This window comes from Nelusetta ayraudi, unplaced genomic scaffold, assembly GCF_046127955.1.
Source record: "Nelusetta ayraudi isolate G7.1 ecotype Tasmania unplaced genomic scaffold, CSIRO-AGI_Nayr_v1 ptg000063l, whole genome shotgun sequence".
In the NCBI taxonomy this organism is placed as follows: Eukaryota; Metazoa; Chordata; class Actinopteri; order Tetraodontiformes; family Monacanthidae; genus Nelusetta; species Nelusetta ayraudi.
In genome coordinates, this window is record NW_027466113.1 from 3,110,643 (window position 1) to 3,134,571 (window position 23,929).

A 23,929-nucleotide genomic window follows, 5' to 3' on the forward strand; every position below is an offset into this window, starting at 1 on the left:
GCGTGTTGTAATTTTCAGGAGGCACGCGAAAATGCGTTTACCATAATGTGAAGCCTCCTCAATAATACAAGAAGCTAATTTTTCTGTAATTTTAATATGTTGCAAAAATAATTCTAAAAATATGACAACAGCTGCGCGGGTCGTTACAGCGAGGCCAGTTTTACTGCAGTCAAAGGTGTATTTTCATTTTATTTCATTAAATATATGTATGTGATTTCTGTGTCCATGGTGACCCGATTCCTTAAGAAAACAACCAAACAGCTTGCGAAGATTTAATGTACATTTATTCTTACCACATGGAACATATAGTATAAAGATTTCATACTGAATAAATGATATTCATTGAGCCAAAAAAGGGAAAGGGAGGAATTTACATGTTGTCTTAGCTACATAATCTGAAATACAAATATGCAGGATCCATGACTGAAGAAAAATTGTCAAATGTGTACTTCATCTAGTTTATTTTTGTTGTACCAGGAGATAACAGGTTCGAGCCATGTCTGCTGTTCTACAGAGCTGTGGAGAGACCAGAGGAGAGGGTCCATTCATCAGGGACTGGAGGTCACAGACCAAACTCACACGTCAGCCTCAGTCCCTCACCAATAACAAGTGCCATAATAGTGACAAAGACAGACAGACACAGAGAAAGGAAGTGTAATGTACAACATATATACACCACAGCAAAGCTGTATTTGAAGTTTAAAACCAGTCCTAAGAGGTGATTTCTTTCAATTGGGGGAGGGGGGGGTCTTCATACAATCAAGGGATAAGAGGAGGTAAGGGTGTTGTAGGTTCTCGATACTTTGGGGAAGAAAGCCATTTTCTGTTCAACACCAAACTCAAATGACCTTGAAAACTCTGCGAGAGCTGCATCTTCTTGCTTGTGTTTGAAAAGTATTGGAGAACGCTGACACTCGAGAGCAGTAACGGTACAGAAAAAACGTCCTACAATCTACTGCACACTGCACAGGCCTCCGGGTGAAGGTGTCTTGGACAGCGTTTGTGACTCCATCTGAATCCAGCGACTGTAAGCAGTAGGGCCACGTTTCAGTCTGCTTCACCTCAGGACATCAACCCCCCTCACATCACAGACGGTACGGCGCCCCCAAGGGGACGGGCGAGGGGCCACGTTGTCTCCCAAAACTGACTGTAAACGAAACAGCAACTTTGGTTACAGTTTTTTGTTTTGTTGTTTTTTTTTTTTATCTCAGAAATTTCTTATTTCTTTATTTGTTTTATTTATCTTTATTTAAAAAGTAACTCTCCCCCAAGTGCAGAACAGTACCCCCCCCCACCCCCCGACACCCTCCCCCTCTCCGATCTCTGTGTCGTCCGCTTGGCGTTGGCGTTTGCGAGTAAGTGTCACTTTATGGGCATATGACTGGGTTTTTGGTTGACGACGGCTTTGAGACGACCCCCCCGCCCCCACACACACACACATCCCCCCCCGGGCAGGGACCCCTCCTCGCCCCCGAGGGAGGACGTCCCAAGGGGAGGGAGGGGGGCCCTCACAACGGACAACTGAAGGATTCTCATAAATTAAAGACAGTCAACTTGAACTTTTCTTGCCTGCTTACACACACAGGGCCAGGCTTCAGAGGAACACGGGGATTGAACCCACAACCCCTCCCCCCAAAAAAAACAAAAACAAACAAACAGTGGAGCCACAGCAGCTCCCTACAGCTGTCACGACTGGCCAATCAGGAAGAGTACATCGCAGATGACGTGGGAGACCAGCGAGTTCATGAGGGGCGACACCGACAGGTCCAGGAGTCGGGACTCGTGCAGCGTGAACTCCACCCGGTTCTCCTCCACCCGGGCCAGGGCGTGCAGCGCCCGGGCCGCCCGCCGCATCATGTCCGGGCTGGTGGGCTCAAAGTGCCCCACCTGCAGGTGCAGCAGGGAGCCCTGGCTCTGCTGGAGCTGCGTGGCGGCCAGGCCGTCCTCCAGGAAGCCCAGCAGGTTCCCCACGCTGCCCTTCTGCAGGGCGATAGCCCGGGCCGCCGTCGAGTCGCCCCGGGCCAGGTTGGCCAGCAGGACCACCGCCATCTCCCGGCACACGGCCCCCCGCCGGTCACCCACCAGCCGCACCAGGCTGCCGTACAGCCTCTGCAGGCGGGCAAAGGGGGGCGTGGCCAGCACCAGGTCCACGTTGTTGTCCTGGACGCTGAGCTTGCTGAGGGTCTCCAGCACCAGCCTCTGGGGCGACAGGACGCCGTGGGGCCCCAGGGTGGGGAAGGGGTCCCGGGCCTCGGCCGAGGGGCACACGGCCCAGTGCAGCAGGCCGTCCAGCAGGGGGAGACAGATGCCCTCAGGGTAGAGGGACAGGTCCAGCTGGCCCGAGATGTTGGCCAGGGTGACCAGGGTGTTCTCCCTCAGCTGGCCCAGGAGGTCCCACCACCACCACTCGTCCCACCGTCGGGCCCCCGCCCCTGCCGCCCCCTCGTCCGTGTCCTCGTCCTTCTCGTAGGTGAGCGGTGCCTGCTTGCGCCGCGGGTGCCGGTGGTGCAGCAGGACGAGGCGCCCCAGCAGCAGCAGCAGGCCGGCGTGCCGGGACATCAGCTGGTCGTTGCCTGGGACGAAGGAGAGGCTCCGCACGATGTTGGACACGCAGACGCAGCGGCGCGACAGCGAGTCCTGCCAGCTGGCCAGCGATACCAGCGGACCCTCGTCCTTGCTGTGGGGCTCGTCTTCCAGGACGGCGCCGCCCTGCTGGCCCTCCAGGATGCTGCAGGAGGAGAGGAGAGGCGTGGTCTTGGTCTCCTGGTGGCTTGGTGGTCTCCTCTCCTGCTCCTCCTCCATGGCCTCCTCCTCCTCGGGCTTCTCCTCCTTCTCCTTGGGCTTCTCTTCGTCCTGACGCTTCCGCTTCTCCTCCTCCTCAGTCAACACGCGCTGCTCCTCAGGGACCTCCTCCTCCACCTGCTGCTGCTCCTCCTCGGGGACTCGTCTCCTGAGCAGCGCCGGTGGAACAGGAAGTCGTTCTCGTGGTTCCAGGAAGTCCGTCCGCGGTTCAAAGTGGGTCTGGATGTGCTCCGTGGAGTCTCCGCCTCCGGCGCTCCAGTGGATCAGCCCGCTGTCGAACTCTTGAATCTTGCCATGACTGTTGCACTGACCGGCCACCAGAGGGGGGTCTTTCTTTCGTACCACCTTGATGGGAAACTTGTCAAACTTGCTGGCCTGCCTGGGCCTGTCCTGGGTGACCTTGGACGGGTTGTCCTGGGCGGCCTTGGAGGGGTTGGTCTGCTCAGACGACCAGTTCTTGGGTTTTCTGTCCTCGGCTTCGGTCTTCTGGCCCACAGAGTCGTGACTTGGCTCCCTCTCCTCCTCCTTAACGCGAACTGACCCCCCAGTTTCCGCTTCTTCCTGGTCGTCGTCTTCGTCCTCGTCGTCCCCTCCATCTGGCTCCTGGGATGGTGGTTCTTCTTCCTCTGGTCTCAGGGCGTCGGGGTCGAGCAGCGCCCTCTGTCCGGGGTCTCCCACCTCGTACTCGCGCAAAATCCCAAAGATTTCGATGAGACAGCGTCTGAAATACTCCACCAACAGCTCCAGCAGGCCGGGTAGCTGGGAGAGGAACAGAAGACGTTACTCTTGTTAGCCGCCAGGACTTATTGATAGGGATGCATCGATACCAATTTTATTTTACAGAACGAGAAGAGGACTTGGATTTCAGTACTCTCCAATACCGAGCAGTTAAGGTCGTAACACATTATAGAAATACTTTTTTCCCCCATAGATGTTATTTGAACAACATTCGTCAGTGCATTTTTTTAAGGACAAGTTTTACGTGACTCCACTGCACTGAAGGCTTTGAGGGTCTTACCGTGTTCAGGTCAAAGGTGGAGATAGTGCTGTCGTCATACAGCAGGATGTTGATGGTGTCCAAGGCCCAGGTGCTCTCAGCCAGTAGTCCAGACTTGAGCGACATCATGACTCTCCAGGCCTCTGGAGTTCCTGCAGGTGAGGAGAGAAGCGCACAACACACTTGAGCATGACTGGAGATGGTACCATACCAAATAGACCTGCTCTGTTCCAGAGCTGATCTATCGGTGGAGCTCAGTGCCCAAAATATAAAGTAATGATGGTTCACTGTACCAATGTCTTTGACAGTGAGCCTCCGGCGAGGCTTCAGCACCGGGTGGGAAGCCTCCACAGAGCCGGGGGGGAAGGGCATGTCCCGCCGTATCAGGGGTGACTGCACTGCAGGGGGCGCTATGTGAGATGCAGGCACCGGGGGTCCGGCCTTCTGCATCTTCATGACCCCGTGCATGTAGGGAGACTTGCTGGGCGACGTCCTGCTCTCCATGGGCCGGGGCACGGAGGCGGGGCTGTGGTTCTGGACCCCCTGAGGGGGCTGGTAATTAGGCTGCACCGAGCGGGCCATGGGCTGGCCCGGCCCCGCCGCCCCACTGTAGGAGGGCTGCCGTGGGCCCATCTGGCCCCCCCATTGGCCCTCATGATTCATGCGCGGCTCTGATGACATCATCTCCTCTGAGCGGCTCACGCCCGGGTAGCCGGGCCCCTGGGGGAGGCCCCCGGGACCGCCCTGCCGGTTGGGGTAGTTTGGGTAGTTCATGTCTCGCGGCCCCTGCCACAAACCCCCCTGTGGACCCTCGGGGCCCGACGCCATCATCTGTGGGGGCATGTTGGGCTGAGTGTTGGGCCCTGGACCCCCGGCTCCCGCTGCCGCCATGCGCTCGCGGCCGAAGGGGAAGGGGAACTGATTGCCTGGGCCAGGGGGGCGGCGCTCAGGGCCGGGGTAGGGCCCGCCGCTGCCACCGTACTGATTGTATGTCTCCTGCTGTCCTGAAGAGGGCGCTGAGCCGCCCCCTTGCTGCTGCTGCTGCTGTTGTTGCTGCTGTTGCTGCTGCTGCTGTTGTGGTGGCTGTTGGGCAGCGTGGAAGGGCCCGCTGTACTCTGACTCATGGCGCTTGGATGGAGGGTAGCCGCCTTCCATGGGACGCTTGTAGTTCTGGAACGCAAGTGTTTGAAAATGAGGGGGGGGGGAGAGAGAGAGAGAGAGAGAGAGAGAAATTAGATTAGATTCAGATAAAAGATAATATAAAGATAAACATGAATCAGAGGAAGGTGATGCTGCTGGACGACTAACCTGCTGTTGCTGTTGTTGCTGCTGCGGATACATTCCAGGCTGCTGATTGGTGTAGGAGCCAGTGGGGGAGGTTCCCTGTCCAGGATACTGATTACCATAGGAATCATGTCTGCAAACACAATTCCCTTTTAGTTTCATGTGCATTTTCTAACTGGAATGAACAAGTGATCAGCTGACAGTCACAATTAGATTTTAAGTTCTGATAAATTCAAGCAGGAGGGCTTTTTTGGGACTCTGGAATTTCAGAAAACGGTTCCAAATTCTTACTATAACCGTCTGTCCCTGCCATATTAGCAACACAAGAACACAAAGATAATATTTATGACTTCCTCGAGACAAGTGGCGCCTGGACTCACCGTGGCTGCTGTGGGGGGAAGCGATTTGGCGAATACATCCCGGCGTCTGTGTTGGCAGGCATCATGGGGTTGGACTGAGGAGCTCCAGAGCCCATGTTGCCCTCGGGGCCCATTTGTGGCTCCGACCTGAAGAGACACGAGCACATCGAGACTTCAGAATCAAACATTCAGCAGCTCACAACAATGTCATTTGATGATGTGATGAGGTTCAGCAAGAAGATGTTACAGTGTGTCTGGTGGTCCTCACCTCCTGTCATAGCCTGGTCCATAAGGATACTGTTGTCTGGGTCCCATTTGCATTGAGCCCATGGCCCCAGGTGGTCCCCTATTGAATGGAGGCTGCTGCTGCTGTTGCTGTTGTGGTGGTGGTGGTGGTTGCTGCTGCTGCTGCTGCTGCTGCTGCTGCTGCTGCTCACCCATCCCGCTGTTGGGCCCCTGGCTGGCAGGTAAGAACTGCTCCCCAACTGTGAATACATCGACAATTAAAACCAAATTCACACTGTGCAATCGAAAACGCACCATTTGTTGATTGGAAGGATTATTATTATTATTATAGATTTGAGGAGGTGCTGTTGCAGGCCTCTCATAGGTCCAATGTACCTTTCCGCATGCTACCAAAAGGATCTTTGTTGGGCTCATAGGAGCCCATGCGTCCCTGCATCTCTGGGGTGTTCATGCCAGGCTGATAGGGAGAGTTGGGAGTCATGTTCTTCCTGGGGAAGGCCGCTGGATCATTTCCTTCAGAGAAGGGGTCCTGCAGGTTAACGCTGCTTCTACAGAGAAGCAGAGGTGGAGGGGGGATTGGGGGTAAAATGGAAGCAAAGAGCGCGGACAGGGGAGAGGAGGAGGGGGGAAACAAGGAATAAGTTTCTATAATTGACCACAGGTGAGGTTACTGCAGAGAATCTAATACAAGAGGCGTTTGAACAAGAGTCACCTGGATCCAGCTGGCATGGGGGGCATCTGAGTGTGCGGTGTGGAGGCCGGGGTGGGGGGCTTCAGGTCCCCCCCCTCAGCCATGGAGCTGCTAGTGGACTGGGGGGTCTGAGGACCCTGCAGGGACCCTGAGCCGGCTGTGGAGCAGAGGGAGGCTGCAGGGGGAGGGGGGCACAATTGTTAGGCAGAGCAGTGGTTGATGGAGTAGTTGATGGAATAATTGATGCAGTGTGTTCTCGGGGTGCATGAGGGCCAACCTGGAGACGGTGGCTGGACTTTGGCCGCCTGGTTCTTCTTGTTGTCGGCGAAGATCTCAGGAGGAGGCTCCTCACCGCGCTCCACCTTGCACTCGAAGGCGTACAGACACTGGATGTACTGTTTCTTCAGCGAGCTGGCAGCGCTGCTGGACGTGCCCACGTTCAGGGAGGTGGCCAGGTCTCGCCACTTCTTGTTCTTGCTCACCTGGGGACAAAAAAAAAAACAACAACAACAACAGAGACGCTTTAGAAGGTCACATTCCACAGGAGAGGGAGGGGAGGCGGGCGACTCGCGATATTCACCTGCGCCATTCCTCCGATCTCCTTCACCGACATGTAGAGCAGGAACAGGTCGAGGGGTTTGCGGCCCACGGCCGGCAGGTTGGTGAGGGTCATGGCGTTCTCGTCGATGAAGGACAAGAAACGATCCACCCACATCTTCCTCTCCGGCTCTGGACCCAACTCGTACAGTCGCGTAATCTTTTCATTGGTGGATGTGGAAGAGTTGGACTTCTGTTGGAGGGAAACAAGAACGATGACGTAAACCCGCGTGCAAATAAAAACAAATATGATTCAGATTTTTTGTTTTTTTAAAGCAAACTAGGGTGCAAAGATACCTTTGATTTGGGCTCGGGCTTCGGTGTCACGCTCCCATCTACTTTGTTATTCATCTTGTTGTTCACCTCCGAGTTGGGGGGCATCCCTGAACAAAACAAGTTTGGATTAGCTGAAAAATTACTGCAAAAAGTTCAAAAATAACAACATCCACAACAGCTCTAAGCCCGATGGAGTTGCAGCGTATTCAACTCACCACCTGAGTTGTTGGCCATGTTTGGCCCCATGGGATACGGCGGCCCACCCTGTGTGTTCATCATCCCAGGCATGCTGTTCATGGGGGGACCGTAAGGGGGCCCAGAGCCCATCATCCCTGGAGACATGCCGGGGTACCCAGGCATCCTGGGGAGGGGACACAACATTACTGAGCACCTGCAACCATAGAAACACGGACAAGGACAGTTGTGCCGTTTGTTCAGTCACTGATCCTGAACCCACCTGTTGTGCATGGAGTTGGAGGCGGGGTGCTGCATGGCTGCAGGGTCCTGGGGCTTCCTGTTCATGCCTGGTGGGGGGCACATGGAGCCCACCTGGGGCGGCATGTTGCCCATGTTAGGGGGCATGTTGGGCCCCATGTTGGGTCCCATGTTGGGCCCCATGTTTGGACCCATACCGGGCCCATAGGGACGAGTCCCCATTTGATTGGGGGGCATCCTTCCGGCGGGCATGCCCCCGTACGGGGGTCCCCCGCCCTGCCCTGCCATCGGGTTCATGGGGCCCATGCCCGGCCCAGGGTAGTTGGCATTGGGCATGTTGCCATAACCGGGTTGCCGAGGGTAACCTACAGAACAGCAGGATCAAATAAAAGCAGGTGATTAGAAAAACAAAAAATCCTTGTCTGTGAATAAACTAGTATGTATAATTTAAAAAAGCCTCTATTGTCATTGCAAAAACGAAGTACACAGTCATTCCAAAAGTGTCAACACTAGCTGTATAAGGTGAATAAGGTCAGTATGGCAGATTAAAAGCAACATTGCCCTGAAAGCAACAGTTATTTATATATCAGTTATTCAAATTCATGTGTTTGTCTAATTTTATATATATATATATATATATATATATATATATATGTATGTATATATGTATATATATATATACATATATATATACACCCGTAAAAAAAATATAGCGTACAATTGTATTTAATTGATTGCTAAGCACCTAGCTGCACAATATCTCATCGAAAAACAAAAATAATATACAATGCTATTTTATATACTGTATCTATAATTACAGCATCTGATAAATGATCAACATTAAAAGTCTTAGAAAGCAGTGCGTGTGCGTGCAGTTGGCTAGCAGAGCGCTGTGCAGCCTGAGCGACAAGCCTCCGTCACAGTCTCGGCTCCACTGACAGGAGGCCCTGCTACGTCAGCTGACTCTCTGCTTCACGGCTATAAATAGGCACAACACAGTCAGAGGGAGGGACCGGCGATAGCATGGCATTCGATGTGGCAGAGAGAGAGAGAGAGAGAGAGATATTCCATATGTTTGTCTCATGTTTGGACATTTACGGAGGAAATTCTATTTGACAGACGGCAACTAAGTGGAACGCCTTCATGAAAATGACGCTGCGCTTAAAAAATAAAAAAAACATGAACGAGTTGACGTTCAGGCGACTTAGTGACACATTTGGGACAAACTAAAGACGAGCTACAGTGTTAAAACTTGAGGGAGACGATGTGAATGTACCTTGGGGGCCGTATTGTCCCCCCTGCTGTCCGTAGCCACCCATGGAGTTGTTCTGCTGATATGGGCCCATCCCAGGATGCATCTGTCCCCCTGAGGACTGACGTGGGGACAGAGCGGAGGCAGACTGAGGGGAGCCGTAAGGAGGCATCTGCGGATTTCTCTGCATAAACCCTGAGAGGGAGCAGAGAAGATGCAGAGGAGGAGGAGAAGCGCGTGAGAGACCCTCTTGAATCGTTCATTTCTGCCCAATACTTTTGGGCTCAGACTTGAACGCACCTCTGTCCTGGGCCATGGGAGACTGGCTCATTGCAGGGTGCAGACTCCCATCAGACTGCACACTTGACGGCCGCGGAGGCATCTGAACCCCTGAACCATGTGACAAAACCACAGACTTAGAACGACAAAGGTGCATATTGGAAAACACATGGTGGATATCATCCATTATGTTACCACTGGCAATATATGAATTTGCATTCTAATATGACGGTCGCAAAGTCTATAAATAAATTAGAAGTAACAATGATAGTGCGTAGTTTCCCAATTTTCAATCCATTAAATACATTTATCTATCCATCTATTTGTGCATTCATCATGCTGAGCAAAATCAATTTCAGGTCCTTGCTGTAAAACAATGTTTTTTAAAGGAGGACGGTCTGATAAACATCTCAAAATTGACATAGTGCTGCAGATAAAAGTCAAAGGAGTGTAAAAATATTATTATACTTATTTTTTAACACTTCCACAGATATGTAAATCATTTTTGTATGTATATTTTATTTCTTTTAAATTCACACACTATTTTCTTCGAGTCTTCTCTTTGCACTGTACATGCTGCGATAACTATGCAAATTTCCCCAATGCGGGATAAATAAAGTCATTCTTATTGTTATTCTTATCTCCACCTGACTAATTAGGAAACGTTGGCTGCTTGATGCGACTGTTCTACCATCTCCAGTCCAGCAGACAGCTACCCTGCTGACCATCAGATGTCTCCAGCCTCACCTGGCATGTTGGCCGGCGACAACGGTCCGGTTCGGGGGGTGCTGGCGCTGGCAGGGGAGCCGGCCGGCGAGGGCGAGGGGCCTCGGATGCCGTGCAGGTGGGGCGAGGTGTGGGGGGAGAAGGGCGACTGGGCCTGGTTGCTCTGCTCGCCCTGGCTGCTGGACACGCCCGACGTGCTCACGCCCGGACTCAGCGCTCCTTCAGCGCCGGTGGGCAGGTCGTCGATGGACCCCGACAGGTCCTGAACACAGAGCCGAGACGCAGAGTCAGAGATACAGCCGATGCTGACTGGAAGTTCGAGGGTTCGAGGTAGCTTTTGTTGTCTAGCCCACGATATGTGATTTATACAGAGCATTGAAGTGGTATTACTCAGCAGGGGCCACTGTGTTGCGTGAGGTAGCGTGAAGAGAGTAAAAAAAGTACAGCAGTTTCATTGATAAGTGTGTGTAATGTGACACAAAGTGCACACACAATCTGAGGTCATCATTTAAAGTGTAAAGTTGGACGATTTTTCCATGTTTTTGAATGCTACTATACTCCTGAGACAAACTGTGCTGTGCTGTTGGTTTTCTTCTATACTTAGGTAGGGCTGGTTGGGGGACTCAAAAAATGAGAAGCTGTCATTTGTGATGTATGTTTAGATGACAATGAAGACATGTTCCAAAAAAATAAAAAATAAAACTATTAGAGTGCAAATCTGTAGCGTTACGGCTGCACTCAAACACTCCCCAAAGGTTTAATCGCACAGTCGTCAGTCCTTATTTTCACCGTTGCAACTCAAAATCGGAGAGCTTCAGTGCCTGCGGTCACCATGGTTACCACGGTTTGTAGGGATGAGTGCTGATTCAGCATGTAACAGCAGACTGGCCATGTGATTCCAGCACACAAACACACTCCTGTGCTCATCCCAGCTTCAATCATTGACACTGGAGTCACTTGCTGCAGCTTCACTAGCGCCAACGTGGCACAGCGCACCAGTGTGTCAATGCGCTGGGAGACACGTGTTGAGCGGCAAGAGCAGCGTTTCTCAACTGGTGGGTCGCGGCTCTGTGGTCAGCCTCCCCATTCAATAATTGTAATCATTTATTGACTAGACAAGACAGAAAGTAGGTTCGAGTTTTATTTTTGTGGGAAAACATATTTGGGTCACGACTTCATGAAAAATTATGTGGGTCCTGAGACTCCACCACTTGAGAACCACTGTTCTAGAGCACCAGCAGGCCAAAAAGAAGCCTTTAAAAAATTTGACTACCAATGAGACCAATTAAATAAAAAAGACCATCCAAATGCCTATTGCTCTCTCTTTGCGTAGACCTTGACATTTCCCTGAGTGTTAAACACTCAACACAGAGGAGGAGGGACCAGCCCTTTTTCATGTGGTTGGAAAAAAATCAGAACATGTTGTGAAAATCATTTTTTCCTTGTTTCAGCAGTGACATAGCGAGGCAGAACTGACCGGAAGGCTGGAGGGACGGCCCTGACTGTCCTCCGGGCCGGATTTAGGTTGACTGGAGGGAGGAGCGTTGGACTGGAAGGAGTCCTGGGACACCTCCTAGCAGGCAGGAGAACATGAGGACATGGGATTGAGCGGGACGACAGGGTTGCAGAACGTCAGAAGATAATCCAGTGTGACACACAGAAGCCCTGGCAGAGTGAGGGCAGTACCTGCTGTGGTGGAGGAGGGAAGCGCTGATAAGGTGACTGCTGCTGCTGCTGCTGGTAGGCTGCAGGCTGCTGGCTCTGCGGGTGTTGGTTGTGTCCTGGTGGCTGTTGTGAAGTCTGAGACGACTGCTGCTGCTGCGAGGGGGGCTGCTGGGGCCCCTGAGCTGATCCTGGGTAGCTGGGCTGGGCCTGCGGTCCAGGTGTATCCTGGGAGCTCTGCTGCTGCTGCTGCTGCTGCTGCTGCTGCTGCGGCCCCTGACCTGGAGGGACCTGCTGCTGCTGCTGCTGCTGCTGCTGCTGGCCGTAGAGGGACTGAGCAGGCTGCGGACCAGAGGCCTGGGAGTAGGGCGGCTGTGGGGGCCCCTGGGAGGGACCTGGCAGTGGCCCCTGGGACTGTGGAGGCATGTGGGGCTGCTGATAGGGCGGCGCCCCCTGGGGGGGTGTGTGTGAAGCAGCATTTGGCGGAGGGTGGCCCTGGCCAGGGTAAGGAGACGGGCCGCCTGCTGGTCCCTGTGAAGGCTGCGAGTAGGGAGTCTGCTGCTGGCCCGGGTGAGAGCCCAGGTGAGAGCCCGGGTGGGGACCTGGGTGAGATCCTGGGTGAGGGCCTGGGTGGGGGCCCGGGTGAGGGCCTGGGTGGGGGCCCGAGTGAGATACTGGGTGAGGGCCTGGGTGAGGGCCTGGGTGGGGGCCCGAGTGAGAGCCCGGATGAGGGCCTGGGTGGGGGCCCGGGTGAGAGCCCGGGTGAGAGCCTGGGTGAGAGCTTGGGTGGGGGCCCTGACCAGGCTGGCCGTAGTACGGCCCCTGGCCCTGGGAGCCATAGCCTCCTGGGCCCTGCTGCCCATAAGAAGCCATCTACAGAAAAAAAAGAGACAAACACACTTGATGTATACAGAAGGTAACTCCACTCATCTATTCAATGGTTTTCAAGACACCCAAATCGGAGCTGCAGTATGCAGCTGGTAGCAGGATAATATTCTCAAACTCAACTAAGTTCAGCACCCTTGATTTGCGAAGTAAAGAGCGAGTTCTTTTGCGTTGATGCTTGTTTGGTTTCATTCACGGTTGCAGTTTGGTTGGCATGCTCTGGGGTCATTTCTTTACGATCATTTGATATTTTCTTCTCTTCTTGAGTTGAGTTATCATTGGTTTGTTGGATTTTTTTTTTTTAAACAAACTTTCTGTGTATTTCCTTTCCATTTTCTTTGCATTTGATTAATGCCTCTACAAACTTGAATTTAATAAAACACCCATTGAGACCACTCCCGCTCCGTCTGTTTGAAAATCAAGGGCCGCTAGACAACCATTACCAGCGAGTGAAGGCAATGCAATCTTTCAAACCTCCAGACTGACGGAACATGTTTCAGAATGCTGCGTGCTGCAGGAGGTACCTGTGGGCCGTACGGCAGGCCTCCCATTCCTCCAGGTGTGCGTCCCTGCATCCCCACTGGATATCTCTGGGGTCCCGGAGGGCCGTAACCCTGACCCGGGTACCCCGGTCCCTGCTGTGGACCGGTGGGGGGACCCTGCTGCGGCTGCTGACCGTACGGGCTGCCGGCGACGTAAGGTTGCCCTCTCATTTTCACCATTGGATCCATGGGACCAGGCGGCTGCACAGGGTGGAAATGACACGAAACAAGCGAGTCAAAAACCAGAATGCACATTTTCAACAGCAGGTTTTAGTGAAGTAACGTCCTTGAGGCCATGCAAAGTCTTTAGACATGCCACTGCAGTAGTTTTTTTTCCTCCCAAAGTCTCATCGTAAGAGCAGAAATAAAAAAAAAACTGCTTCAGTGAATGAGGACAGTGTAGTGTTTTGTTTTTTTCACCTAATTTCCCACGGTCATTACCTCGAGTCCCCCCCCCCCACCACCACCTCACTCTGAAATAGCATTGGATGTAAAAAGGAGCTTATTTTATACATACATATAATATATATATATATATATATATATATATGTGTGTGTGTGTGTGTGTGTGTCCGCTCTGGGTGAAGGGCAGTCTGCCCAATGTTAGACACATCCCAGCTGTGCTCCTGTTTTGAGTCAGGTCCAAGATCCCCCCCCCCCCCCCGTTACTGTTTGTTTGGCACAGGATGAATGACACCAGAGCCAGTTACCAACAGCTGGCAAAAAAAACACAACATCTTTATCCAACACCATCAGTCAGGATGAAAACTCTTCCCAAGTCTTCCCTATGCCTAAAACGACAACCTTTCCCATCACATAAAAATATTTACAAAATTTGCAGAAAAAAATACACACTTTCTGGCACTGGGAATGAGAATGCAATGACAATTTAACAATTGAAAGCTAGACCTAGTTCTTTACGTCAAGTCCATTACCACACGTTCACTGTGGAGTTAAGAGAGCACCCGGCTCAAACAATGGCACTCAACAAACGCTACGTGAAATGCATGATGTGACACTAGCAGGTCCTAGATAATGAAATGAAATTAATGGGAGCAGCACATGGCTAATCTGCATAAGACAGGGAGGAAACTCCCTTGGCTGTGGAGAGATGGTGGACTGAATTCTGCAGAGTTGAAAACTGGTGAGACACACACACACACACACACACACACACACACACACACACACACACACACACACACACACACACACACACACACACACACACACACACACACACACCTTGCTCTTTTGTAGTAAGTTAGACAGAGATTAAAGAAAGAAAAAAAACTCTATCTGTCCATCAACTTTACATTTGATTATCAGTGCAGCATCAAGGAAAACAAATGAGGTGGTGAGTGGCTTTTATGAAAACTAGCAGAGCGGGAGGTGTTGTCTGACGTTTTCAGCTCGGTGTTCAGCTGTGCTTAACGGTTGTTTCTGCAGTCATGCATACATGTACGTATGCATCCAACAACAACCACACAACTGTCAGGTTAGGCGGGGGGGGGGGGATGAGGTCATTAAGGACATGATATACCAACAAAATGCTGCAAAAAAGTGCTCTTTTCTAGAATTTACTGATTAATTAACAAATTTTTCTGATGACCCTGTATATGGATCCAGGTGATTGGGTTGTTGTGGCTGCTGAGCAGCAGTGGGCCAGTGGTACCTCTGGTGACCCTGCCACTGTGACTTGATGCAGTGTGTTATCAGCAACTGCCGCCTTGCATCACATGTAATTATAAATGGCCATGAGCAGCCGATGAGGAGCCAATCAGATTTGAGCTAGCATGTCAACCAAAGACCAACTATCTCCTGGCTTTGACAGCAGGATTTTTACCTCCACAATTCAAATCCCAGAGCAAACTGCGACCTGCAGGCTGCTGCAGCCACACACACACACACACACACACACACACACACACACACACACACACACACACACACACACACACACACAGCCAAGTGTTTTACAGCCTTCGGCCACGGCACGGAGAAAATTGGTTCAATCAAAAAGGGTGAACATAATTCAAGCATACACAACATTATCAGACATATTGGCCCGTTAAAGTGACTCACGCTTTAATTAAAAAATAACGCCGGTGAATAACCAACAGCGAGAGGCAGGTTGGGCACAGAAAGCATTCCTCCCATCTTAGCCACAAAATTATAGCTTCTCGGCTAAGAAAAATACAACAAACGTCAACACCCAAAATATTACCAGAAACTATTGTCTATCAGGATAAGTTGCTGATACAGTAACCCACGAATTGTGTACTGAAAAAGCGGTGGAAACCTTATAAATTGGCCGTCTAACAGCCTGTGAAGCGAGCGCAGGGGGGGAAAAACGGCGAGCCGTTGATCTCCGCGGAGTATTTTCGCCCCTTTCGAAAGTCTGGACTTCTGGACTCCCCGGACGTCCATACATCGTTTCTAGCACGCAAATCTCCTCTAACGGCTACATGTGTCGCACTAGATATCACCGAGGATGTGGCAAAAACAAGCGTTTAACGGTGGTGGTGTAAAGGGGGGGAAAAACAGAGAGCAGAGGCAGCCATTTTAGAGTCTTTGCGAACTAGTAGTACCAGACAATGGCTGGCCTGCTAACGCTGCGACTAGCTAGGAGGAGGGGACGGGAGCCGCCAAAAGCCCCAATCGTGTTCCGGCGGCTGCTGTGTCTTTACCTGGTTCCTAACCAGCGGCTGCCCGCCACTTCCCGGGCTCATAGGCGACGGGAGATGGCTCCTTTGTTGCCAGCCCGGGTTGCTCCCCCCGTACAGCGCGCTGCTGCTGCCCATGTCCGCCGGTCCCTTGCTAGCTCCCTCCTGGCTGCCGTAGTCGCTGGACGGGTAGTTGGGATAAGGCCGCGTCGAGCTGGGCGACGTGAGGAGCTTGTTGAGGGTCGGCGTCGACGTCGGCTGAGGGTTCCCAATGTTATATCTCTGGTTATTATACGAGCCAGCCATCGCCGTCGGTCCTCCCGCTTGCTGCTGCTGCTGCTGCTGCTTCACGCTAGCTGGCTGCCCCCCAGCTGTCGGCGCCTGGCTGCTGCGAGGGGAGTTCACGGCGTAGGCTTGGCCGGAGTAGGGAGTCCTGTTCGGGAACGGGTTGTAGTTGTTGTACTGGTGGTTTGAAAAGCCATGGTCGTGGGAATTAGGTTGATACGGGTCCATTATGCTGCTCGGCGGCACGACCGGACCCGCAGCAGCTGCCATGCCAGGGCTTTGTTGTCCGCCATGTTGATGAAAAGGGGCCCGACCGTAGTGCTGATTGTATCCGTATGAGGGTGGAGGGAAAGCGGGTCCGTGATGGTGCACCAGGCCCGGGTGGTTGTTGCCCTCCGGTCCGACAGAGTCATTCTGGGTAATATTGTTAGCTCTGGGTGGGTTCCCGTTGCCGTTCTTCATCTCGGGCTCCCCTCCTCCCCCTGCATTTCCACCGTCCACCCCGTCCTGCAGCTCCCCGCGGCCCGGCGATCCGCCGTCCAAGCCCGGCTGCTTTTTGTCCGCCTGCTTGTCCCCCGGTGCCGAGTCGTCCTTCGGGTCTCGGTCCGGCTTCTTGAGTTCGGAAGGCGCGCTAGTGTTCAGAGTGGCGGCGTTGGCGACCTGAGCGGCCATGATATCACCCCCCACCTCTCTCTCCCTCTCGGCGAGTTCAGTCACAATCAAAAGCTAGCATTGAATATAAATAATTGTTCATAGCCATTTATCCTTGTGCCGAATCATTCCCGCCCCCTCACACCGGACCGAATCCGGCGTCCATGGTTCCCCCTGCTCCCGGCTCCGTCTAGTAGTTTCAGCCGTGCGATGGAGGCTCCATACAATGCGTGAAAAAAGAGGCGAGAGAAATTGTTGTGGGAGTTGTGTTACTGAGCCCGGATAGAGGAGGCAGGGAGCGAACCCAACCAACACGAGGCTCCGCTACATACAGCCATTTTACTGAGCCGCAGATGGCCGCAAAACATGGACCGGATCGGCTCCTCTGCAGAGCGGACTTGTTTTTTGTTTTTTTTTCCTTCTTTTTTTTTTAGACTCGCAGCCTCTCACGAAGCTCGAAAAAACCCAAACCACTGATCATAAAACAACTATTCACACGCGTTGTAGACGTCAGAGTGCATTGGATCGAGAACGACACAAAGTATTTCGCGAGAAATTGACTTCTGTGATTTTCCACATTTGGCTCGGAGGAGTGAAAATAAAAGTAGATGAGTCGTCGTTTGATGTAGAATATTTATTTATTTATTTATTTAAAAATAATCATATATCATTGGGTTGTTTTTTTTTTTTTATTACGGGGGGAGTCTGTGGGAGGGGTAGTGATTATCATGCAGTCAACACGGAATAAACCATAGAGGTGACACAGTTGAGTTGTTTCCCTCCGTTGATGTTGATGAGCCACTTGGACGAGCGAAGGCAACACACAGGTTTTTCCAGAGCAGGAGGAGGAAGCCTTGCAGCAAACGAGACTACCAATGCCACATTCCCTCCCCCTCCCTCTCCTGCCTGTGCCTGCTCCGCTCTCTCCTCTGCCCCCCTCCCCTCCTCATCCTCCTGCTCCTCCTCCTCCCCTCCCCGCTCTGTCTGTCTCTCACTCCGGCAGAAACACTCCTCTGCTGCTGCTGCCTCTGAGTGTGGTAGTGGGGGGATGGGTGCACACACTCCATCTCTCTCCCCTCCCTCCCTCTCTCGCTCTCTCTGTCAAGCGCGCGCGCACACATACACACACGCCACTAAACGCTGAAGTGCGCCGCCGCACAGAAAATAAAAGCCTTATCTGCAAGATAGCGGGCGCAGACAGTTCCAGAGACTTGAAACCGCATGAAAAATAAAATAGGAATGTTCGTCCTCCCTCGTTCTCAGTCAAATGACTCGTGTGTGTGTGTGTGTGTGTGTGTGTGTGTGTGTGCGCGCGCGCGCGCGCGCGTACTCGCCTCTGTGTGTGAGAGAGTGAGAGAGGGAGGGAGAGATGAGGGGAGGGTGTTTTTAATTCAAAAGCATACAATGCAAACACTCACACACACACTCACACAAACACACGGCAGAACTGGCGACGGGACTAATTATTCTAGCGGGAATTCATTAAAAATGACACGACGCCTGAAAGGGACCAAGTTTTTCTTTCCGCGTGTGCCTTACTTTCGAATATCTCTCTCAAACACACACACACACACACACACACACACACACACACACACACAAGCAGCCTCAACCCTCTTTCACACGACACGCACAGAAACAGGCGCGCGCGCGCCGCCCGTACCGACGCACATCTACCTCTAGGGGGCTTTACGGGGCGGAAAAAAAATAAAGCAGGAAGCGCCAGTTTGAGGAGGCATCTCGATCACATGGACAAACATCGGAACGCACTTTAACATCCTGCCTGACACACCCCCTTAATGCACACACACACATACACACACACACACAGAGGACACACTTCGCAGGGAAAAGGCGCTGTCCCCCACGTGTGTGTGTGTGTGTGTGCGCGCGCGCGCGCGCGTCGATGGTGTGATGTGGCCGTGAACACACGCGCGCTCGCACGCACGCACGCCAAGCTTCATGTGTGTACGAGGAGAATTGGTGCGTTTGAAAATTCAGTACGTGGTGGATTTTTTTTTTTTCAACGTCGAAACGTCGAAAGAGCGAAGACGAAGCAAACTCTCCCTCAAGTTAAAAAACAAGAGTTGGAGGTGCTTTTAGAAGAGACAGCAGACACACACACACACACACACACACACACACACACACACACACACACACACACACACACAGGGCCAGTTGTGCAGAAACAGATTTAATGTAGCTTCCTCTCCCCGCCTGACTAAATTTTTCTGGTTCGGCCACCGACAAAAGCCGGAGGAGACTTTTTCGCGGATCTGGTGGCGGAGGATTTGCAACATCGTGCGCCACCTGCTGGTTAAGCGGCGGATCTGACGTACAGTGATTCGTTTGATCGGAACTATATTTTCTCAGGTGGAAATCTTTTTTTTTTTTTTCGTCTATAATGATAATTGTGTTCGCGTATTGCGAAGGAGTGTTGTATCTTGAAAGTGCAAAGCTTTGCAAATGCATCACTGTGACATCATAACCTCATCTCACGCGCTATGTTTTAGCAAACGGTACATCCACTGAAATGCTAAAACATCTCCGGAAGGTCCCAACCAATCTTCTCTAGCAACATGTGTCTGTAGACTGTCGATGAAGGTCCATCTGCTGTTGCTGACTGCACTTTTCAGAATGTTTCAACAAATAGAGTTTAGATATTTTCCCTTTACGGCCTCACAAAGGGCACAGACACCTCCCCAGGATAGTCAGCCAACAAGTGAAGGATAACAAAGCATTGGTTCTATCAGGAAGGTGAAACCAAATGTTTTCACTGGAGGTTGTACACAGAGGGCTAAACATGACATTTTCTGCAGATCTATTTAGTGCTCTGTGTATTCAAGAGAGGCACTTCTACTGGAGTTCAGAATTAAAAAAAAGAAAGAAACGGGTGTCATATTAAGCCGTCAAAAATTATAAGCATGTTTATTTCTGGTAGGGCATTGACCTTCTCTCCATTCAACCCCTGAACAAACTACAACACTTGGGCACAGGGGATTTTCCACTGCAATGATAATAAAAATGATCTTAAGTAAAAAGTACAACATGGTCACAGAAACTCTTTATATCTGGTTCTTTAATTTGATGTTGGTATATGAAAATCACTGTCAAAGAGAGACTTAAAATTATTTGGGCAAACACAGAGAAGACATTTAGTATGAACATTTTTGCTCGAATTTTCTTCACACAAGCTCATTAAAAAGTCTGCCAGTCTTCCTTCAGGCATCCTTGGCGCGGTGCATCGACCTTCGAGCCTCTTCAGCTGCAGCTTTCAGTTCCCGTCTCGCCGCTCTCATTGGAGGAAGGCTGGAGAGCTCAGACCACCTGCGGTGGGTATTGGCGGGACTCTGCTGCTGATCTGGTTCTAAAAAGACGAGCACTTTTTGTCCTTTACTTTGGGATTTTGTTCTTTTTAATTTACAGCTCCATCATTTCCTCCACCACAGTCTTCCCACTGGCTTCAACGTACCGCTCCTGCACTCCGAGTGTCCTTTTTGTGTAATTGTTAAGGAAAACAAAAACTCATCACATTTTCAGGCTTGTGTAGCATAACGGATCCAAAGTCATTTCAAGGTTCAAGAACTTCCTTTGTCACATGCTCTTGCTGGATGCACAGTGAAATATAAATGAAAAGGTCCCTTTTTTCCTTCAGTATCAACTGCTACCTCTCATCAAGTCTGAAGCTTCTATATTCCAGACTAGATGAGTCAGAGTGAGTCACCGTAACAATTGAGAAAGGATACAAGTCGAACTGGAAGTCGGCCCCCACAGCAGCTGACATCATGGCCTGCAGGTTCCTCTCCTCCATGTCCCCAAAGCAGTAGCCGTTGGCCTTGTCCACTGTTCGTAAGACCTGGAGCATGCTCTCTTTGTCCTTCACACAGAGGAGATAAGTATCAGACGAGTGGAGGAGCTTCACATTGTGAGTACCACACAAACACAGTTTACAGAATCCTGCTGAATGGTTGCCACGTTAGACCTTCCACATGTTTGGAAGGGTGGTGCCAAAGGGCAGAACCAAAGCCTGTCTGGGAATTTTGGCACAATCTTTTTAAGAAGTGAAATAAGCAAAATAAGTTGATTTTCTCATTCCCGGGGGTGTGCTGATACATTGGAGGAGCACTTTTGTTAAAAATCAATGATCTATTGAGCTTATTCACAAAGAATCTTAAGAATTGTACATCAGAAAGATTTTGACTCCATCTTTCCCGTAAAAAATTTAGTTTTTTGTTTTTTTTTAAGTTTTAGAACAGGTGGCTTAAAAGTTTCATCGAATGAATGTGATATATGTAACACACAAACTGAGCCTTCAAGGTTTTCATTACAAGTGACAGTTAATGGACAACATGGTCAGTTGTGAAAAACATTATGGCTGTAATTATACCAATGGCGTAAAATAATTTAAAGCAGCTGTATGCAGTCAGCGCTGGGACTCTGCAGCACGTTTGCAATACCTGCACATTGAGAGGCACAAATGACACAAGACTGTAGTCTTGAATGACTTCAGCCAACTTTGTATTCAGAAGGTGAAATTTCTTGAAGAAGGGGTCGGCAGCCAAGTGATCCAGCAGGTAGGTGAGGTCCATGACTTCTGTGTAGAAGTCCAGGTTGAAGGCTGCACGATATGGGGGATTAAAAAAAGAGTCATTGTGGTGTGATGGGTAAAAATTCAGTGATACGCACAAGCAAATCAGAACAACGTGCAGCGTTGTCCCCATACGCACCTAATTTTCCATACTGCTCGATCAAGTCCATCTTGGAGAGGATGTTGACGTGGGGGAGCTCCACGTGCAGCATGGTGGACAGGGAGGTGCACAGCACTGAGATGAACTTGGCCGGGTCGGCGCAGTAGTGTGAGTCCACCAGGTGAACGGCCGACAGCTGAGGTGTACAGGCAGAGGTGGCAAAAGTATTCACATTCTGATTCTGTACTCTCATTCAAAAGTACAGATACTTGTGTAAAGAAATATTTTGGTTAAACCAAAAGTATTGATTCAACTCCTTTACTCAAGTAAAAAAGTGTACTTAAGGAAAAGGTGAAAATTACGTTTTTTTTGTCATTAATGAAACAATTAATTCCTTGACAATTTTACAAATAGGAAAAAGCTGCGAGAGAATAATCTGGACTGAACTGACCAGTCACCCCAAAGCCAACGTACTGTGTAATAATCTCCCTCTAAAATATGATCAACTTCCACATTTCACTACACAGCAGCAACAGAGTTCTAATAGCTCCACTTCAAGCCAGAACAACAAAAATACTTTGAGCAGAATTTGTACCTTTAAAACACTTTTAAACACAAAAGTAGCCAGCATGTTTTTCCAATGTAAGGAGTAGGAAGTACAGATATTTATGTTAAAATGTAGGGAGTAAAAGTAAAAAGTCCCCAGAAAAAGTTAAGCACAAATACCTGAAAAATCTACTTAAGTACTGTAACAAAGTATTTGTACTTTATCACTTCTCTATGTAAGAAGCAACATCTGTGAAGAGCACAGGTGAGAGATAATTTGGTCTGTCCTTGCTCACCCTGAAGTTCCACTTCCCCAGCTGGGAGAAGATGTTTTTAACAGAGCTCTGGTGGGTGTAGAGCTCCACCTGGCCGGGACAGTCAAACAGGAAGTAGCAGTCGCGGTGCTGCTGCAGCTTCTTCTGCAGCCAGTCCAGGTTGGCCTCCATGTACTCCATGCAGTACAGCAGCCCACCGTTGGGCCCGAGTTTCAGACCCTCCATGACGTCACCCAGGGTGACCAACTCGGAGATATCCACCGCGCACGAGTAGGTCAGTCCCTCGTTGGCGGGGTCCATGTTCACCACCACCACCTTCCGCCCAAGCCGGCTGAGGAACTCCTGCATCCCCCGGCAGTAGGTGCTCTTCCCAGAGCCCGGAGGTCCGATCACCACCTGGCCGAAGCGCAGAGGCTCCTCCTGGCCAGACATGGTGCTTCCTCGGGACAAAAACATTCCATGGTTAGCAACTCAATGGAAGGTCCAGTGAGATCAGTGGTGTAAGTCTAGTTTTATTCTAGTGTGTGTACTCCTAATTGTCCCGTCCCCCTCCAAGCCTCGTATACCTCCATTAAGAAGCAGCTATTCCAAAACAACACAAAGCTCAAATGATGTGACAACCATAAGGTATGAGTGAGTCATTTAATGGTGTACGTAGTGTGTTAATTAATGGACTTTTAAGACATGACAATTAAATGAAGTTCATTTATGTATTAGCAATGGAATATATTAACATTTACATTTATTACTTAAACTTTGCACATTAAAGTTGTTTCTACCAGCTTTAAATAATGTTTAATATTCCACTCTAACCAAGGACGACGCCTGCTTTTAAAACCCCTCGCAGAAAAGTTCTCATCTCACCCCGACCCTACACAGGGAGAGACAGAGAGAGAGAGCGAGAGAGAGAGAGAGAGAGAGAGAGAGAGAGAGAGAGAGAGAGAGAGAGAGAGAGGTTTACATCGTAGGGTTCGCGTCCCGCCTTGACGGAAGCCCCCAGTGGTCGAAAGGAGACCACTTTGTAACACAGTGGTAGTGGTTCTACGGTCACTTTCTAGTGGTTATACGGCGTATACCTGCGTATCACGTAGACTACACCACTGTGTCAGGTCCTCGTCCCATCTGCTGTCCCGTGAAGGATATCCGCATCCGGGTCGTGCTGGTTCCGAATGTTCCGGACGAGCTGAAATCGAGCGGCGCTCGCACGTGAATGAATTCGACCGCAATTCAAAACATAAAGCACCACGTGGCCGAACGCAATTAAAGTTCCTCCAGTCAAAATTGTATGATCTATATTGGACTTGGAATGAGTGACGACGTTTTGCCGCGCAAGGCAGGTCGTGTGCGTGCGATGTGATGCTAGCAGCAGCTTCTTCTTCCTCAGGTGGCTGGAGACAGCGTAGTTTATCGTGGCGACATTTTACATTGTCGCCACCTTCTGGACTGGAGGTTGCATCAGCGCAGGTGTGATGAAATATGCTGCTTGTTCAGCGCTAACCAGATAGATAGACAATTTATTGCGAATGGTTGTTTGTAATGGTTTCTATGTGGCCCTGCGATAAACTGGCAACTTGTCAAGGGTGTCACCCTGCCATCGCCCTATGACAGCTGGGAGAGGCTCCAGCGGACCCCCACGACCCTAAGCTCACGAAGAAGCAGGTATTGAAAATGGATGGATGATTCATATTACTATATAAGTTAAAGTCCCAGTTATTGTCACATCCAGACAGATGCGGAATTTGTCCTCCGCATTTAACCCATCCCCTGAGGGAGCAGTGGGCA

At 50.7% G+C, this 23,929-nt stretch overlaps 2 protein-coding genes and 1 long non-coding RNA gene across 5 annotated transcripts; 1 reads left to right on the top strand and 2 right to left on the bottom strand.

The window, feature by feature from the left end:
* Positions 1-267: 267 nt before the first annotated feature.
* On the bottom strand, positions 268-16,963 carry LOC142898267 (AT-rich interactive domain-containing protein 1A-like). 3 transcript variants are annotated; one of them, XM_076041125.1, is made up of 20 exons: positions 15,724-16,963; positions 13,016-13,234; positions 11,631-12,479; positions 11,422-11,517; positions 9,966-10,206; positions 9,240-9,329; positions 8,964-9,134; positions 7,710-8,052; positions 7,468-7,613; positions 7,274-7,359; positions 6,960-7,169; positions 6,657-6,861; positions 6,401-6,554; positions 6,064-6,230; positions 5,711-5,927; positions 5,464-5,589; positions 5,108-5,216; positions 4,093-4,969; positions 3,821-3,951; positions 268-3,561 (listed from the first exon to the last, which is right to left on the bottom strand). In XM_076041125.1, exons 1-20 carry the CDS (start codon positions 16,654-16,656, stop codon positions 1,687-1,689), a joined length of 7,245 nt encoding a protein of 2,414 aa, XP_075897240.1. In that variant the 5' UTR covers positions 16,657-16,963; the 3' UTR covers positions 268-1,686. The 3 variants fall into 3 exon arrangements, with proteins under 3 accessions (XP_075897240.1, XP_075897239.1, XP_075897237.1); XM_076041124.1 differs by having other exon boundaries at positions 6,064-6,233; XM_076041122.1 differs by having other exon boundaries at positions 6,064-6,236.
* LOC142898269 (uncharacterized) lies at positions 9,266-11,636 on the top strand. Its single transcript, XR_012928554.1, has 3 exons — positions 9,266-9,369; positions 9,878-10,274; positions 11,396-11,636. It is a non-coding gene; the product is annotated as an uncharacterized LOC142898269 (long non-coding RNA).
* A 2,734-nt stretch (positions 16,964-19,697) lies between the features above and the next one.
* gpn2 (GPN-loop GTPase 2) lies at positions 19,698-23,529 on the bottom strand. The gene is made up of 6 exons (XM_076041004.1): positions 23,224-23,529; positions 22,169-22,587; positions 21,366-21,522; positions 21,096-21,256; positions 20,385-20,515; positions 19,698-20,131 (listed from the first exon to the last, which is right to left on the bottom strand). The coding sequence occupies exons 2-6, from the start codon at positions 22,577-22,579 to the stop codon at positions 20,059-20,061; spliced, it is 933 nt and encodes a 310-aa protein (XP_075897119.1). The 5' UTR covers positions 22,580-22,587; positions 23,224-23,529; the 3' UTR covers positions 19,698-20,058.
* Positions 23,530-23,929: the final 400 nt, after the last annotated feature.

Bases quoted from the DNA above. Each gene is read 5' to 3' on its own strand.
- gpn2 (XM_076041004.1), bottom strand. From the start codon at position 22,579: ATGTCTGGCCAGGAGGAGCCTCTGCGCTTCGGCCAGGTGGTGATCGGA. The intron at 21,523-22,168 runs GTGAGCAAGGAC...TGTACACCTCAG, and splicing joins TGGGGAAGTGGAACTTCAGG to CTGTCGGCCGTTCACCTGGT. The intron at 21,257-21,365 runs GTGCGTATGGGG...CATATCGTGCAG, and splicing joins CGAGCAGTATGGAAAATTAG to CCTTCAACCTGGACTTCTAC.
- LOC142898267 (XM_076041122.1), bottom strand. From the start codon at position 16,656: ATGGCCGCTCAGGTCGCCAACGCCGCCACTCTGAACACTAGCGCGCCT. The intron at 7,170-7,273 runs GTATCTTTGCAC...TCCCTCCAACAG, and splicing joins AGCCCGAGCCCAAATCAAAG to AAGTCCAACTCTTCCACATC. The intron at 6,862-6,959 runs GTGAATATCGCG...TTTTGTCCCCAG, and splicing joins AGATCGGAGGAATGGCGCAG to GTGAGCAAGAACAAGAAGTG.